This window comes from Bombina bombina, chromosome 4, assembly GCF_027579735.1.
Source record: "Bombina bombina isolate aBomBom1 chromosome 4, aBomBom1.pri, whole genome shotgun sequence".
Taxonomy (NCBI): Eukaryota; Metazoa; Chordata; class Amphibia; order Anura; family Bombinatoridae; genus Bombina; species Bombina bombina.
The window spans coordinates 838,342,499-838,360,656 of NC_069502.1; the positions used below are offsets into that span (position 1 = coordinate 838,342,499).

The window sequence follows — 18,158 nt, forward strand, 5'->3', positions numbered from 1 at the left end:
CCTGCTGTAATTACAGGGCGTCTAGAGGAAAACCCGGGCACTGGGCTATTAAATGTGAAGGAAGAGGATGAGACCGATGACATGAATAGTCATCAGACTGAAATACATTGCTCCCTCCCTGCCGGTGAGTAGTAATACGTGAGAGTCTGCCGGGGCTGTGCACACAGTTACTTACTGCTCTCCCTCCCTGCCGGTGAGTAGTAATACGTGAGAGTCTGCCGGGGCTGTGCACACAGTTACTTACTGCTCTCCCTCCCTGCCGGTGAGTAGTAATACGTGAGAGTCTGCCGGGGCTGTGCACACAGTTACTTACTGCTCTCCCTCCCTGCCGGTGAGTAGTAATACGTGAGAGTCTGCCGGGGCTGTGCACACAGTTACTTACTGCTCTCCCTCCCTGCCGGTGAGTAGTAATACGTGAGAGTCTGCCGGGGCTGTGCACACAGTTACTTACTGCTCTCCCTCCCTGCCGGTGAGTAGTAATACGCGAGAGTCTGCCGGGGCTGTGCACACAGTTACTTACTGCTCTCCCTCCCTGCCGGTGAGTAGTAATACGTGAGAGTCTGCCGGGGCTGTGCACACAGTTACTTACTGCTCTCCCTCCCTGCCGGTGAGTAGTAATACGTGAGAGTCTGCCGGGGCTGTGCACACAGTTATTTACTGCTCTCCCTCCCTGCCGGTGAGTAGTAATACGCGAGAGTCTGCCGGGGCTGTGCACACAGTTACTTACTGCTCTCCCTCCCTGCCGGTGAGTAGTAATACGTGAGAGTCTGCCGGGGCTGTGCACACAGTTACTTACTGCTCTCCCTCCCTGCCGGTGAGTAGTAATACGTGAGAGTCTGCCGGGGCTGTGCACACAGTTACTTACTGCTCTCCCTCCCTGCCGGTGAGTAGTAATACGCGAGAGTCTGCCGGGGCTGTGCACACAGTTACTTACTGCTCTCCCTCCCTGCCGGTGAGTAGTAATACGCGAGAGTCTGCCGGGGCTGTGCACACCGTTACTTACTGCTCTCCCTCCCTGCCGGTGAGTAGTAATACGTGAGAGTCTGCCGGGGCTGTGCACACAGTTACTCACTGCTCTCCATTGTAGTTTACTGTCTGGTTTATAAGTACAGATAACACAATGAGTTTAACCCTTGTTTAATTCCTATTCTATTTTTATACTGGAATTTAGTGGGATATAGCACAGTATAAAGGCCTTAAACTAAAAAATAGAAGAATTGAGGGAAAGTATCAGTGTGATTTTAGTGCTATTGTCTGTCTGGGAAATACACAAACTGTTTTATAGTAAAGTTATATATTTATACAGATGAAGACAACGCTGATATAGTGAAAGTGGAAATAACAGAAGATCTGTTTGTGAGGCGTCAGCTGGGAGCCCTGGATGAGGAAACCAGTGACAGCATCAGCCCATGTGAGTGTGCATGTGTGTTGTGTGTGTGTGTGAGGCATGTGGTTTACAGGTGAGTTCATGTGTGTTGTGTGTGAGGCATGTGGTTTACAGGTGAGTGTGCATGTGTGGTTTACAGGTGAGTGTGCATGTGTGTGTGTGTGAGGCATGTGGTTTACAGGTGAGAGTGCACGTGTGTTGTGTGTGAGGCTTGCGGTTTACAGATGAGTGTGCACGTGTGTTGTGTGTGTGAGGCATGTAGTTTACAGGTGAGTTTGCATGTGTGTTGTGTGTGAGGCATGTGGTTTACAGGTGAGTGTGCATGTGTGTTGTGTGTGAGGCATGTGGTTTACAGGTGAGTGTGCATGTGTGTTGTGTGTGAGGCATGTGGTTTACAGGTGAGTGTGCATGTGTGTTGTGTGTGAGGCATGTGGTTTACAGGTGAGTGTGCATGTGTGTTGTGTGTGAGGCATGTGGTTTACAGGTGAGTGTGCATGTGTGTTGTGTGTGAGGCATGTGGTTTACAGGTGAGTGTGCACATGTGTTTGTGAGGGATGTGGTTTACAGGTGAGTGTGCATGAGTGTTGTGTGTCTGAGGCATGTGGTTTACAGGTGAGTGTGCACGTGTGTTGTTTGTGAGGCATGTGGTTTACAGGTGAGTGTGCACATGTGGTGTTTGTGAGGCATGTGGTTTGCAGGTGTGCACATGTGTTGTGTGTGTGTGTGAGGCATGTGGTTTACAGGTGAGTGTGCACATGTGTTGTATGTGAGGCATGGGGTTTACAGGTGAGTGTGCACGTGTGTGTGTGTGAGGCATGTGGTTTACAGATGATTGTGCATGTGTGCTGTGTGTGACGCATGTGGTTTATAGGTGAGTGTGTACGTGTGTTGTGTGTGAGGGATGTGGTTTACAGTTGAGTGTGCACGTATGTGGTGTGAGGCATGTGGTTTTCAGGTGAGTGTGCACGTGTTTTGTTTGTGAGGCATGTGGTTTACAGGTGAGTGCGCACATGTGGTGTTTGTGAGGCATGTGGTTTGCAAGTGTGCACGTGTGTTGTGTGTGTGAGGCATGTGGTTTACAGGGGAGTGTGCATGTGTGTTGTGTGTGAGGCATGTGATTTACAGGTGAGTGTGCACGTGTGTTGTGTGTGTGAGGCATGTGATTTACAGGTGAGTGCATCTGTGCTGTGTGTGAGGCATGTGATTTACAGGTGATTGTGCATGTGTGTTGTGTGTGAGGCATGTGATTTACAGGTGAGTGTGCATCTGTGTTGTGTGTGAGGCATGTGATTTACAGGTGACTGTGCATCTGTGTTGTGTGTGAGGCATGTGATTTACAGGTGAGTTTGCACGTGTGTTGTGTGTGAGGCATGTGGTTTTCAGGTGAGTATGCATGTGTGTTGTGTGTGTGAGGCATGTGGTTTACAGGTGAGTGTGCACGTGTGTTGTTTGTGAGGCATGTGGTTTACAGGTGAGTGTGCACATGTGGTGTTTGTGAGGCATGTGGTTTACAGGTGAGTGCACGTGTATTTTGTCTGAGGGATGTGAGTTATAGGGGAGTTTACATGTGTGTTGTGTGTGAACATGTTTTATAATAAAAGTAAGTTTTAAGAGAAGGCGTTCGATAGAGTGAACTGGAAGTTCCTTAGGAGCCCTATGGAGAGGATAGGTTTTGGCAAAAGATTTTTGGGAATGGTCTTTGCATTGTATTCAACACCCAATGCCAGGGTCAATGTCAATAACATACTGTCATCTGCCTTTACAATTTCAAATGGCACCAGACAGGGTTGTCCGCTGTCACCCTTGTTGTTTGCCATATCTATTGAGGCACTGGCAATTAACATAAGGGCTGATAATTTGATACGGGGGATTCGGGTGGGATCCAAAGAATATAAACTTGCTATATATGCTGATGACCTATTTACGCTTACAGAGGTGGAGACATCAATTCCTGCTTTGTTGGATGAGTTTGTCAGATATGGGGAGGTGTCTTGGTTTCTCCTAAATCATTCCAAATCAGAAATATTAAGTATCACCATAACTCCTAATACATGTGCTTGGCTTAAAGCCCACAGCCCCTTTGCAGTGAGCACTAAATCCCTGAGATACCTGGGCATCAAACTCTCGAGCGAGGTATCAGACATCTTTGAGAACAATTATGTGTCCCTTAAGAAAGACATTGCCAATGACCTCACAGTGTGGAAACACTAAACTATCTCCTGGTTGGGAAGGATTAACGTTATCAAAATGAACGTTCTTCCCAGAGTGTTGTATATATTGCAGACCATACCGATTCCTCTCCCACATTCATTCCTTCCCTCCCTACAAAAGCTAATTGAAGATTATATTTGGAAGGGCATTAAGCCAAGGGTAAATAAGAAGACCATGTACCTCCCAAGGGAAGATGGTGGGTTGGGACTTCCTAACCTCCTTCTTTACAGAAAGGCCATTTTGCTCCAGAGGGTGATTGAGTGGTGCCATAGCAGCACCCAAAAGGATTGGATACAGCTAGATGCTAATATTCTTCAGACGAATAATCTCGCCTCCCTCCCGTGAATTGATAAAAAAGGTAGACCACTACTTTTGACCCAGTATCCCTTGACTAGTGAACTATTAAATGACTGGGATAAGACTATAAGAACGGACTCTCACATCTCTACTGTGGACTCTCCGCTTTCCCCGGTATATTATAATCCACTACTTCCATTACAGGTCACCCTATCTCCGGATCAAACTAACTTTACTAACAATCAGATTGGACAGTTCATTACATGTGGGGGACTAAAAACCAGAGAAGAACTTTTGAATGACCACCCTGACTTCAAAATACCATGGTTTGTGTACCTGCAAATAGGCCACTTTATCTCTACACATAAACATAAACAACTCTTCCTCAGAGATCATACACCCTTTGAAAGGTTATGTATCCACCCCTGGGCACTTGATCTCTAAGATCTATAGGCTCCTTCTAGGAGGGAGTAATGAGCTTCCAACCTATACTAGACAGTGGCACATGGAATTAGGTACAGAATTCAATACACAGGATTGGCAACGGATTTTCCGGGCCACCAAGACCGTTTCGGTCTCCGCACGTACGCAAGAAGCTCATTATAAGCTACTTAGTCGCTGGTATCTTACACCCGCCAGGCTTAAGGTGATATATCCCAACACTTCAGATAGATGTTGGAGGGGATGTGGGGAGGTAGGCTCCATGTTACATATCTGGTGGGATTGCCCCCTGCTAGAAGGGTTTTGGTCTAAGGTGTGGAGTGAGATGCAGACCATACTTGAATTTGAGGTACCAAAAACCCCAGAGACTTGCTGTTCCATCTCCCATTTAAAATCCAGAACCCGGTAAAGAAAACGCTATTAATGCTAATGTTGACAAGCGCAAAAAATCTGATCCCAGCGCGTTGGAAATCCGCACAAATTCCCCTAGTATTAAACTGGAACAGGGAGTGCAGAGACTATTACAACTTGAAAAATACCACTATGCCCGGATAGCCAGACTGGACACGTCCGAAATGTTGGTCCAGTTGTGGAACAATAGTGATATGAACAGGGACTGATTCTGGAGAGGCATAGATACGTTCTTCAGTGGAACTACTGATTGGGATGGTGGGCCTGGTTGGAGGGGAGTCTACTGAGCTGAATAACTTGCCCTTCCCATTCTGGTCCTCCTCTCCCTCCCCCCCCCCTTTTTTTTTCTTTTCCACCCTAATCCCACATTCTTCCCTCCCATCCTCCTCCTGTTTTCCAGGAGTAAGCACACTCTTACTCAGACTGCTGCTCTTGGTGTGTATGGTGGTGAGTGCTAGAACACCTTAATGCACCGCAAACCTTTAAAGTATTTGCGACACGTTATTGTTAAACTATAAGATAATCAATAGTTATATGTTAAGTTATTGATGAAACAACTCTCTGTGGTCACTGTTGTGATTGTCTTTACTGCTGATACTTCTGTCATTTCTACTAAATACACAGCAGGACCATCTAAGAAAATCTAAATAAATTTTGGAGCTTTGTTATAATGGATTTTTACTACAGATATACATTGGCAACAGACCACATGGGTTTCAACCCTCAACCAATGGGATTGGTCACGTTTGCTATGTTTGGACTTGTTTCTACATAAAGACTAAACCCAGACTATATGGTTTATCTCCCTTTGTTATTTCTTAAAGTAAAATGAAAAGTACCGGCTGTAATCTTATATTGTATATTTTGAGATGCCTGTGTATTCATGTTTTATTTCCTAATAAAGCTCCTTTGGAAAAAAAAAAAAAAAAAGTAAGTTTTAAGGAAGGCGCTGTGAACTTTTTTCATTTGGATTATCATTCGCATTGGTGCTTTGCAGAGGCTCCAATTTACAGCAGCACCTGATACCTTAAAGAGACATTGAACCCAAAAATGTTATTTCATGATTCAGATAGAGAATACCATTTTAAACAACTTTCTAATTTACTTCAATTATCTAATTTGCTTCATTCTCTTGATATTCTTTCCTGAAAAGGATATCTAGATAGGCTCAGTAGCTGCTGATTGGTGGCTGCACATAGATGCCTCATATGATTGGCTTACCCACGTGCATTGCTATATCTTTAACAAAGGATATCTAAAGAATGAAGCAAATTAGAAAATAGAAGTAAATTAGAATGTTGTTTAAAATTGTATTCTCTATCTGAATAATGAAATTTTTTTTTTTGGGTTTAACCCCTTAACGACCAAGGACATGTCAGGCACATCCTCATTTAGATGTCAGTTAACGCTGGAAGTGATCGTGATCACTTCCAGACGCTTTCAGGATATTGCAGTGATGCCTCGATATTGAGATGCATATTAATGCATAAGAAGGAGGGAGTGGGAGGGGGGAATACGATGTTGGGCAAGGGATCTGGGAGGGGGAGGGTATTGAGGGGGGCAGCTACACTACAGAAAATTGGGGATTTATTTATTTATTTTTAAAAATTCTCAATTTTTTTTAACAAATTGGGTACTGGCAGACAGTTGCCAGTACCCAATATGGCGGCAACTAGGTAGGGGGGGGTGGGTTAGAGGGCTGTTTGGAGGGGGAATCAGGGAGGTTGGGGGCTAAGGGGGATCCAACACTGCAGAATAACTATATATATATATATATATATAAGCCTTTTATTTTAGTACTGGCAGACTTTCTGCCAGTATTTAAGATGGCGGTGACAATTGTGAGGTGGGGGAGAGTAGAGAGCTGTTTAAGGGGGTGTCAGGGAGGGATCAGGGGGTGGGATGTGTCAGGTGGGAGGCTGATCTCTACACTAAAGCTAAAATTAACCCTACAAGCTACCTAATTAACCCCTTCACTGCTGGGCATAATACACATGTGGTGCGCAGCGGCATATAGCGGCCTTCTAATGACCAAAAAGCAATGCCAATGCCATACATGTCTGCTATTTCTAAACAAATGGGATCCCAAAGAAGCATTTACACCCATTTGTGCCATAATTGCACAAGCTGTTTGTAAATAATTTCAGTGAGAAACCTAAAGTTAGTGAAAAAGTGAACAATTTTTTTTTTTTATTTGATCGCATTTGGTGGTGAAATGGTGGCATGAAATATACCAAAATGGGCCTAGATCAATACTTTGGGTTGTCTACAAAAAAAATATATATACATGTCAAGGGATATTCAGGGATTGCTGACAGATATCAGTGTTCCAATGTAACTATCGCTAATTTGGAAAAAATTGTTTGGAAATAGCACAGTGCTACTTGTACTTATCACCCTATAACTTGCAAAGACCATGACCTAGATTTGGAGTTTGGCGGTAGCCGTGAAAACCAGCGTTAGAGGCTCCTAACGCTGGTTTTAGGCTACCGCCGGTATTTGGAGTCACTCAAAATAGGGTCTAACGCTCACTTTTCTGCCGCGACTTTTCCATACCGCAGATCCCCTTACGTCAATTGCGTATCCTATCTTTTCAATGGGATCTTTCTAACTCCGGTATTTAGAGTCGTTTCTGAAGTGAGCGTTAGAGCTCTAACGACAAAACTCCAGCCGCAGGAAAAAAGTCAGTAGTTAAGAGCTTTCTGGGCTAACGCCGGTTTCTAAAGCTCTTAACTACTGTACTCTAAAGTACACTAACACCCATAAACTACCTATGTACCCCTAAACCGAGGCCCCCCCCACATCGCCGACACTCGAATAATTTTTTTTAACCCCTAATCTGCCGACCGCCACCTACGTTATCCTTATGTACCCCTAATCTGCTCCCCCTAACACCGCCGACCCCTATATTATATTTATTAACCCCTAATCTGCCCCCCTCAACGTCGCCTCCATCTGCCTACACTTATTAACCCCTAATCTGCCGAACGCAAAGCGCCGCCACCTACATTATAGCTATGTACCCCTAATCTGCTGCCCCTAACACCGCCGACCCCTATATTATATTTATTAACCCCTAACCTGCCCCCCACAACGTCGCCTCCACCTGCCTACACTTATTAACCCCTAATCTGCCGAGCGGACCTGAGCGCTACTATAATAAAGTTATTAACCCCTAATCCGCCTCACTAACCCTATAATAAATAGTATTAACCCCTAATCTGCCCTCCCTAACATCGCCGACACCTAACTTCAATTATTAACCCCTAATCTGCCGACTGGAGCTCACCGCTATTCTAATAAATGGATTAACCCCTAAAGCTAAGTCTAACCCTAACACTAACACCCCCCTAACTTAAATATAATTTTATTCTAACGAAATAAATTAACTCTTATTAAATAAATTATTCCGATTTAAAGCTAAATACTTACCTGTAAAAAAAATCCTAATATAGCTACAATATAAATTATAATTACATTGTAGCTATTTTAGGATTAATATTTATTTTACAGGCAACTTTGTAATTATTTTAACCAGGTACAATAGCTATTAAATAGTTAAGAACTATTTAATAGTTACCTAGTTAAAATAATTACAAAATTACCTGTAAAATAAATCCTAACCGAAGTTACAATTAAACATAACACTATACTATCATTAAATTAATTAAATAAAATACCTACAATTACCTACAATTAAAACCAACACTACACTATCAATACATTAATTAAATACAATACCTACAAAAAAATACATTTAAATAAACTAACTAAAGTACAAAAAATAAAAAAGAACTAAGTTACAAAAAATAAAAAAATATTTACAAACATAAGAAAAATATTACAACAATTTTAAACTAATTACACCTACTCTAAGCCCCCTAATAAAACAACAAAGCCCCCCAAAATAAAAAATGCCCTACCCTATTCTAAATTACTAAAGTTAAAAGCTCTTTTACCTTACCAGCCCTGAACAGGGCCCTTTGCGGGGCATGCCCCAAAAAGTTCAGCTCTTTTTCCTGTAAAAAAAAACATACAATACCCCCCCCAACATTACAACCCACCACACACATACCCCTAATCTAACCCAAACCCCCCTAAAATAAACCTAACACTAAGCCCCTGAAGATCTTCCTACCTTGTCTTCACCTCACCAGGTATCACCGATCGGTCCTGGCTCCAAAATCTTCATCCAACCCAAGCGGGGGTTGGCGATCCATCATCCGATGGCTGAAGAGGTCCAGAAGAGGCTCCAAAGTCTTCATCCTATCCGGGAAGAAGAGGCGATCCGGACCGGCAACCATCTTGATCCAAGCGGCATCTTCTATATTCATCCGATGACGACCGGCTCCATCCTGAAGACCTCCACCGCGGACGTCGAACTGAAGAATGACGGTTCCTTTAAGGGACGTCATCCAAGATGGCGTCCCTCGAATTCCGATTGGCTGAACAGCCAATAGAATGCAAGCTCAATCTGATTGGCTGATTGGATCAGCCAATCGGATTGAACTTGATTCTGATTGGCTGATTCCATCAGCCAATCAGAATATTCCTACCTTAATTCCGATTGGCTGATAGAATCCTATCAGCCAATCGGAATTCGAGGGACGCCATCTTGGATGACGTCCCTTAAAGGAACCGTCATTCTTCAGTTGGACGTCGCCGGAGGAAGATGGGTCCGCGGTGGAGGTCTTCAGGATGGAGTCGGTCGTCATCGGATGAAGATAGAAGATGCCGCTTGGAAGAAGATGGTTGCCGGTCCGGATCGCCTCTTCTTCCCGGATAGGATGAAGACTTTGGAGCCTCTTCTGGACCTCTTCAGCCATCGGATGATGGATCGCCAACCCCCGCTTGGGTTGGATGAAGATTTTGGAGCCAGGACCGATCGGTGATACCTGGTGAGGTGAAGACAAGGTAGGAAGATCTTCAGGGGCTTAGTGTTAGGTTTATTTAAGGGGGGTTTGGGTTAGATTAGGGGTATGTGGGTGGTGGGTTGTAATGTTGGGGGGGGTAGTGTATGTTTTTTTTTACAGGAAAAAGAGCTGAACTTTTTGGGGCATGCCCCGCAAAGGGCCCTGTTCAGGGCTGGTAAGGTAAAAGAGCTTTTAACTTTAGTAATTTAGAATAGGGTAGGGCATTTTTTATTTTGGGGGGCTTTGTTGTTTTATTAGGGGGCTTAGAGTAGGTGTAATTAGTTTAAAATTGTTGTAATATTTTTCTTATGTTTGTAAATATTTTTTTATTTTTTGTAACTTAGTTCTTTTTTATTTTTTGTACTTTAGTTAGTTTATTTAAATGTATTTATTTGTAGATATTGTATTTAATTAATGTATTGATAGTGTAGTGTTAGGTTTAATTGTAGGTAATTGTAGATATTTTATTTAATTAATTTAATGATAGTGTAGTGTTAGGTTTAATTGTAACTTAGGTTAGGATTTATTTTACAGGTAATTTTGTTATTATTTTAACTAGGTAACTATTAAATAGTTCTTAACTATTTAATAGCTATTGTACCTGGTTAAAATAATTACAAAGTTGCCTGTAAAATAAATATTAATCCTAAAATAGCCACAATGTAATTATAATTTATATTGTAGCTATATTAGGGTTTATTTTACAGGTAAGTATTTAGCTTTAAATAGGAATAATTTATTTAATAAGAGTTAATTAATTTCGTTAGATTAAAATTATATTTAAGTTAGGGGGGTGTTAGTGTTAGGGTTAGACTTAGCTTTAGGGGTTAATCCATTTATTAGAATAGCGGTGAGCTCCGGTCGGCAGATTAGGGGTTAATAATTGAAGTTAGGTGTCGGCGATGTTAGGGAGGGCAGATTAGGGGTTAATACTATTTATTATAGGGTTAGTGAGGCGGATTAGGGGTTAATAACTTTATTATAGTAGCGCTCAGGTCCGCTCGGCAGATTAGGGGTTAATAAGTGTAGGCAGGTGGAGACGACGTTGTGGGGGGCAGATTAGGGGTTAATAAATATAATATAGGGGTCGGCGGTGTTAGGACAGCAGATTAGGGGTACATAGGGATAATGTAAGTAGCGGCGGTTTACGGAGCGGCAGATTAGGGGTTAAAAATAATATGCAGGGGTCAGCGATAGCGGGGGCGGCAGATTAGGGGTTAATAAGTGTAAGGTTAGGGGTGTTTAGACTCGGGGTACATGTTAGGGTGTTAAGTGCAGACGTAGAAGTGTTTCCCCATAGCAAACAATGGGGCTGCGTTAGGAGCTGAACGCGGCTTTTTTGCAGGTGTTAGGTTTTTTTTTCAGCTCAAACAGCTCCATTGTTTCCTATGGGGGAATCGTGCACGAGCACGTTTTTGAGGCTGGCCGCTTGCGTAAGCAACTCTGGTATCGAGAGTTGAAGCTGCGTTAAATATGCTCTACGCTCCTTTTTTGGAGCCTAACGCAGCCATTCTTTGGACTCTCAATACCAGAGTTATTTTTATGGTGCGGCCAGAAAAAAGCCGGCGTTAGTTTTTCGGGTCGTTACATTGGTTATTTCTAAACTCAGGACAAAATTTAGAAACTATTTAGCATGGGTGTTTTTTTGGTGGTTGTAGATTTATAACAGATTTTGGGGTCAAAGTTAGAAAAAGTGTGTTTTATTCAATTTTTTCATCATATTTTATAAAAAAAATTTATAGTAAATTATAAGATATGATAAAAATAATGGTATCTTTAGAAAGTCCATTTAATGGTGAGAAAAACAGTATATAATATGTGTGGGTACAGTAAATGAGTAAGAGGAAAATTACAGCTAAACACAAACACAGCAGAAATGTAAAAATAGCCCTGGTCCTAAGCGGTCAACAAATGGAAAAGTGCTCTGGTCACTAAGGAGTTAATGTCCCTTTAAGTGCTGTTGCTTAACCAGGGACATGGGTTACAGGTGAATGTGCACATATGTTGTGTCTCAGTTATGCAGATTGCAGGTGAGTGTGCATGTATGTTTAATCTGAGGAATACAGGTTACAGGATAATGTGCACGTATGTTGTGTCTGTTATGCAGATTACAGGTGAGTGTGCATGTATGTTTAGTCTGAGGGATACAGGTTACAGGAGAGTGTGTACATATGTTGTGTCTCAGTTATGCAGATTACAGGTGAGTGTGCAAATATGTCTAGTCTGAGGGATACAGGTTACAGGAGAGTGTGCATGTATATATTGTGTCTCAGTTATGTGGATTACAGGTGAGTGTGCACGTATGTTTAGTCTGAGGAATACAGGTTACAGGTGAGTGTGCACGTGTGTTGTGTCTCAGTTATGCAGATTACAGGTGAGTGTGCATGTATGTTGTGTCTGAGATTCTTGGGTCACATATAAGTGTGCATAATAAATGTGATAATCTGCTAAATAATTATCTCATGATCCCATAGTAACTTCTGGGTCATCACATGATTTTATTTATAATGAGAGAGATATTGATACATCCCATGAGTACTATAAACATACACGTGTATTCTCACTGTACAGGCCATATGGATGTGACGCCTACAGATGGCTCAGCGGTTGAGCATGGAGGAGAACCTTATGTGAGTGATCAGGTGAAGACTGAGGAGGAGGGAGTTCCTATAAATACGGCTACAGGTGATTAAGCTCATATTATGTTTAAATAATTTTTATTGAAATTTTGCATAGTACATATTATTCCAACTGTCGTTTCATATAAGATTAACAGAACTATATAAGGACAACAGATTGCACTACCGTGCATAATCATAATAATATAAACTGGATCTACTAGTGCTATAGTCTCCGACCATTCTCAACAGTCTTGTTGATTGACAGTCTCAGAATTTGTTTTTAGATTGAAAACTACAGTGGACTTCCCTACCATGACTTAAACGTAAGCATGGAAAGCAATCTGGAGTAGAGCGACTGTTCCTTCTAAAGAAATATATTCCTTCCAGGGGGGGGGGGAAGAGGCCAGATGGGCCAAGTAAATACTCATATAAAAAAAAAAGAACAAATAACAAAAACAACAGTGATAAATAACCTTCAGAATATCAGAAACTCTGTTTGGGTTTGAATGTTCTCAACAAAAGTACCTATTGGGACCGTCACCACTTATCGAAAAGTCATATCTATTGTGCCTCTATATGTATATAGGGGAATGAAAAAAGCCTAACCAGCGTATTCAGACCCATTCCTGAGTGTCCAATAGAACCAGACTTCATCATTAGCTTCCTTAGTACCCAGAGACCAAGATGCTGACTCGTACATTGTGCATATAAATTGAATCTTATTTTTAATTTCGGGCCACGGGGTGCCCCTACCTTCCAGTATCTCGCTTTGCATGTTCTTGTTACTGTGCATAAGATTTTGATGAAGGTATTGATTGGTCTATTGTATTTGTGAAGCTGGGTATGAAGTAATGCTTGTGTGATAGTGAGATGTATTATTTCATCTAAAATATAACTAATTAGCGAGGAGAGCCTTCTCCATATGTTCTGTATGTCTGTACAATCCCACCACATATGTCTATATGTACCCAGTTCCCCACATCCTCGGTAACATAGTCTGGAACCGTTAGGGATCATGTGGGAGGATCTTAAAGGGGTTAGATACCATCTGTACATTGTTTTTAGATAATTCTCTTTTAGATCTGCACTCATTAGTCCTCTGCCCGCTGAGGTGAACACCTCATTCCACTCAACTCTAGTCAGGGTAAGTTCTAGATCTGCTTCCCATCGGAGTAGAAGTGGGCTTTTAGAAACATCTCCTATTTTTTGCATCACTATATATATTCTACTAATGGACTGCAAGATTATAAGTTTTGCGTTAGAGGCTATGCGGTGCTAACGAGCAGTTTTCTCTCACCGCTCACTTACATGCAACGCTGGTATTACGAGTTTTCAGAAACCCGTCGTTAAAAGACAAAAAGTGAGCATTGAGCAAAATTTTACTCCAAATCTCACTCCAATACCAGCGCTGCTTAAGTCAGCGGTGAGCTGGTGTAACGTGCTCGTGCACGATTTCCCCATAGGAATCAACGGGGAGAGCCGGCTGAAAAAAAGTCTAACACATGCAAAAAAGCAGCGTATAACTCACTAAGGCAACCCTATTGATTCCTATGGGGAAATAAAAATTATGTCTACACCTAACACCCTAACATGAACCCCGAGTCTAAACACTCCTAATATTACACTTATTAACCCCTAATCTGCCGCCCCCGACATCGCCGACACCTATATTATACTTATTAACCCCTAATCTGCCGCTCCGGACACGCCACCACCTACATTATACTTATGAACCCCTAATCTGCTGCCCCCAACATCGCAGACACCTACATTATATTTATTAACCCCTAATCTGCCGCCCCCAATGTCGTCGCCACCTACCTACATTTATTAACCCCTAATCTGCCGCCCCCAAAGTCGCCGCCACTATATTAAAGTTATTAACCCCTAAACCTAAGTCTAACCCTAAACCTAACACCCACTAATTTAAATATAATTTAAATAAATCTAAATAAATATTCCTATCATTAACTAAATTATTTCTATTTAAAACTAAATACCTATAAAATAAACCCTAAGATAGCTACAATATAACTAATAGTTACATTGTAGCTATCTTAGGATTTATTTTTATTTTACAGGCAAGTTTGTATTTATTTTAACTAGGTAGAATAGTTATTAAATAGTTATTAACTATTTAATAACTACCTAGCTAAAATACATCCAAATGTACCTGTGAAATAAAACCTAACTTAAGTTACACTAACACCTAACACTACAATATAATTAAATAAATTAACTAAATTAAATACAATTACCTAAATTAAATTAGCTAAAATACAAAAAAAACAAACACTAAATTACAGAAAATAATAAACAAATTACAGAAATTTAAACTAATTACACCTAATCTAATAGCCCTATTAAAATAAAAAAGCCTCCCCCAAATAAAAATGAAACCTAGCCTAAACTAAACTGCCAATAGCCCTTAAAAGGGCCTTTTGCGGGGCATTGCCCCAAAGTAATCATCTCTTTTACCTGTAAAAAAAAAATACAAACAACCCCCCCAACAGTCAAACCCACCACCCACACAACCAACCCCCCAAATAAAATACTATCTTAAAAAACCTAAGATCCCCATTGCCCTGAAAAGGGCATTTGGATGGGCATTGCCCTTAAAAGGGCAGTTAGCTCTTTTGCCGCCCAAACCCTAATCTAAAAAAAAACCCACACCCAATACACCCTTAAAAAAACCTAACGCTAACCCCCTAAAGATCGACTTACCGGGAGACGTCTTCATCAAAGCCGGGCGAAGTGGTCCTCCAGATGGGCAGATGTCTTCATCCAAGCTGGGCAGAAGTGGTCCTCCAGACGGACAGAAGTCTTCATCCAGACGGCATCTTCTATCTTCATCCATCCGGCGCGGAGTGGTTCCATCTTCAAGACATCCGACGCGGAGCATCCTCTTCTTCTGACGACTAAAACAGAATGAAGGTACCTTTAAGTGACATCATCCAAGATGGCGTCCCTTAAATTCCGATTGGCTGATAGAATTCTATCAGCCAATCGGAATTAAGGTAGAAAAATCCTATTGGCTGATGCAATCAGCCAATAGGATTGAAGTTCAATCCTATTGGCTGATCCAATCAGCCAATAGGATTGAGCTCACATTCTATTGGCTGATTGGAACAGCCAATAGAATGCGAGCTCAATCCTATTGGCTGATTGGATCAGCCAATAGGATTGAACTTAAATCGTATTGGCTGATTGCATCAGCCAATAGGATTTTTTCTACCTTAATTCCGATTGGCTGATAGAATTCTATCAGCCAATTGGAATCTAAGGGACGCCATCTTGGATGACGTCACTTAAAGGTACCTTCATTCTGTTTTAGTCGTCGGAAGAAGAGGATGCTCCGCGTCGGATGTCTTGAAGATGGACCCGCTCTACGCCGGATGGATGAAGATAGAAGATGTCGTCTGGATGAAGACTTCTGCACGTCTGGAGGACCACTTCTGCCCGACTTGGATGAAGACTTCTGCCCGTCTGGAGGACCACTTCGCCCGGCTTGGATGAAGACTTCTGCCCGTCTGGAGGACCACTTCGCCCGACTTGGATGAAGACGTCTCCTCGTAAGTTGATCTTCAGGAGGTTAGTGTTAGGTTTTTTTAAGGGTGTATTGGGTGTTTTTTTTCTTTTAGATTAGGGTTTGGGCGGCAAAAGAGCTAACTGCCCTTTTAAGGGCAATGCCCATCCAAATGCCCTTTTCAGGGCAATAGGGAGCTTAGGTTTTTTTAGATAGTATTTTATTTGGGGGGTTGGTTGTGTGGGTGTTGGGTTTTACTGTTGGGGGGGTTGTTTGTATTTTTTTTACAGGTAAAAGAGATGATTACTTTGGGGCAATGCCCCGCAAAAGGCCCTTTTAAGGGCTATTGGCAGTTTAGTTTAGGCTAGGTTTCATTTTTATTTGGGGGAGGCTTTTTTATTTTAATAGGGCTATTAGATTAGGTGTAATTAGTTTAAATTTCTGTAATTTGTTTATTATTTTCTGTAATTTAGTGTTTGTTTTTTTTTTGTATTTTAGCTAATTTAATTTAGGTAATTGTATTTAATTTAGTTAATTTATTTAATTATATTGTAGTGTTAGGTGTTAGTGTAACTTAAGTTAGGTTTTATTTCACAGGTACATTTGGATGTATTTTAGCTAGGTAGTTATTAAATAGTTAATAACTATTTAATAACTATTCTACCTAGTTAAAATAAATACAAACTTGCCTGTAAAATAAAAATAAACCCTAAGCTAGCTACAATGTAACTATTAGTTATATTGTAGCTAGCTTAGCTTAGGGTTTATTTTATAGTTAAGTATTTAGTTTTAAATAGGAATAATTTAGTTAATGATAGGAATATTTATTTAGATTTATTTAAATTATATTTAAGTTAGTGGGTGTTAGGTTTAGGGTTAGACAGCAACATTGGGGGCGGCAGATTAAGGGTTAATAAATGTAGGTAGGTGGCAGCGACATTGGGGCGGCAGATTGGGGGTTAATAAATATAATGTAGGTATCGGCGATGTTGGGGGCAGCAGATTAGGGGTTTATAAATATAATGTAGGTGTCGGCGATGTTGGGGGCAGCAGATTAGGGGTTTATAAATATAATGTAGGTGGCGGCGGTGTCCAGAGCGGCAGATTAGGTGTTAAAATTTTTATTTTAGTATTTGCGATGTGGGAGGGCCTCGGTTTAGGGGTTAATAGGTAGTTTATGGGTGTTAGTGTACTTTTTAGCACTTTAGTTTTGAGTTTTATGCTACGGTGTTGTACCATAAAACTCTTAACTACTGACTTTTAAATGCGGTAGGACTCTTGACAGGTCTACCGCTCACTTTTTTGCTTCCCAGGACAGACTCGTAATACCGGCGCTATGGAAGTCCCATAGAAAAAAGACTTTACGAAGTTTACGTAAGTCGTTTTGCGGTAAGGCCAGAAAAGTGTGCGGTAACCCTAAACCTGCAAGACTCGTAATACCAGCGGGCGTAAAAAAGCAGCGTTAGGACCTGTTTTTTACCCTAACGCAAAACTCGTAATCTAGCCAGGAGTGTTTTGGCCTATTTTCTTCTAAACAGATAGTTTCCAGCAGGGTTTTAGGTCCGTCTACCTTTAGTTTAAGATATTTATTCATGGAAGAGGAAACCTGGAGGTATAAATACCATTGTAACTTAATAGCATGTAGTTTGTTCCTTAGCTGTGGGAACGTCATAATTTTGTTTTGTATCAGTAGGTCTGCCACACAATATAAACCCTTATTTTCCCATTTTTCTATATCTCTACGGAACTCCTTCGGCAATAGATATCTAATGGGTATCAGGGCGGATTTAGGTGGCTACATTCTAATTCTAATTCTGATTTTAATCGGGAGGGCCCTGAAAAGGTAGAGGAGGCATGGTAGGACATTCATCTTAATCGCGGAAATTCTCCCTAACCAGGAGAAACCACATTTCTTCCAATTTAGTATGTCTTTTATAATTGATTTGTATAGAGGAGTATAATTCAACTTATATAATTGCTGAATTTTAGTTGTCAGGTGAATACCTAGATATTTTAGGGAGTGTTTAGCTGTTCTGATTTCAAAGTTTACTTCTAGTAGTTTTTGGGTATGAGAAGGTATTTCTATAGGGAGCATTTCACATTTGTCTATGTTAACGCGAAAGCCAGATATGTCTGCAAATTTGGTCAGCACATCAAATAAGTTAGGAAGGGAGACAAGCGGCTTAGTGATCGTGAGTACGATATCATCTGCAAAAAGGGGTCAATTTTTATTCAGAATTTTTTATCTTAACTCCCAAGATATCTGGGTGTGCCCTTAGTCTGGCTGCCAGCGGCTCAACACATAGCGCAAACAAAAGAGGGGACAAAGGGCATCCCTGCCTTGTACCACT

General features: G+C 41.3%; 1 protein-coding gene across 1 annotated transcript in view; it reads left to right on the forward strand.

The window, feature by feature from the left end:
* Positions 1-18,158, forward strand: part of LOC128657220 (gastrula zinc finger protein XlCGF26.1-like) — a 74,759-nt gene that overhangs the window by 26,139 nt on the left and 30,462 nt on the right. Inside the window, exons 5-7 of the mRNA XM_053711479.1 lie at positions 17-124; positions 1,307-1,411; positions 12,232-12,345. Coding sequence (XP_053567454.1) covers positions 17-124; positions 1,307-1,411; positions 12,232-12,345 — 327 coding nt within the window. The remainder of the gene's footprint in view (positions 1-16; positions 125-1,306; positions 1,412-12,231; positions 12,346-18,158) is intronic.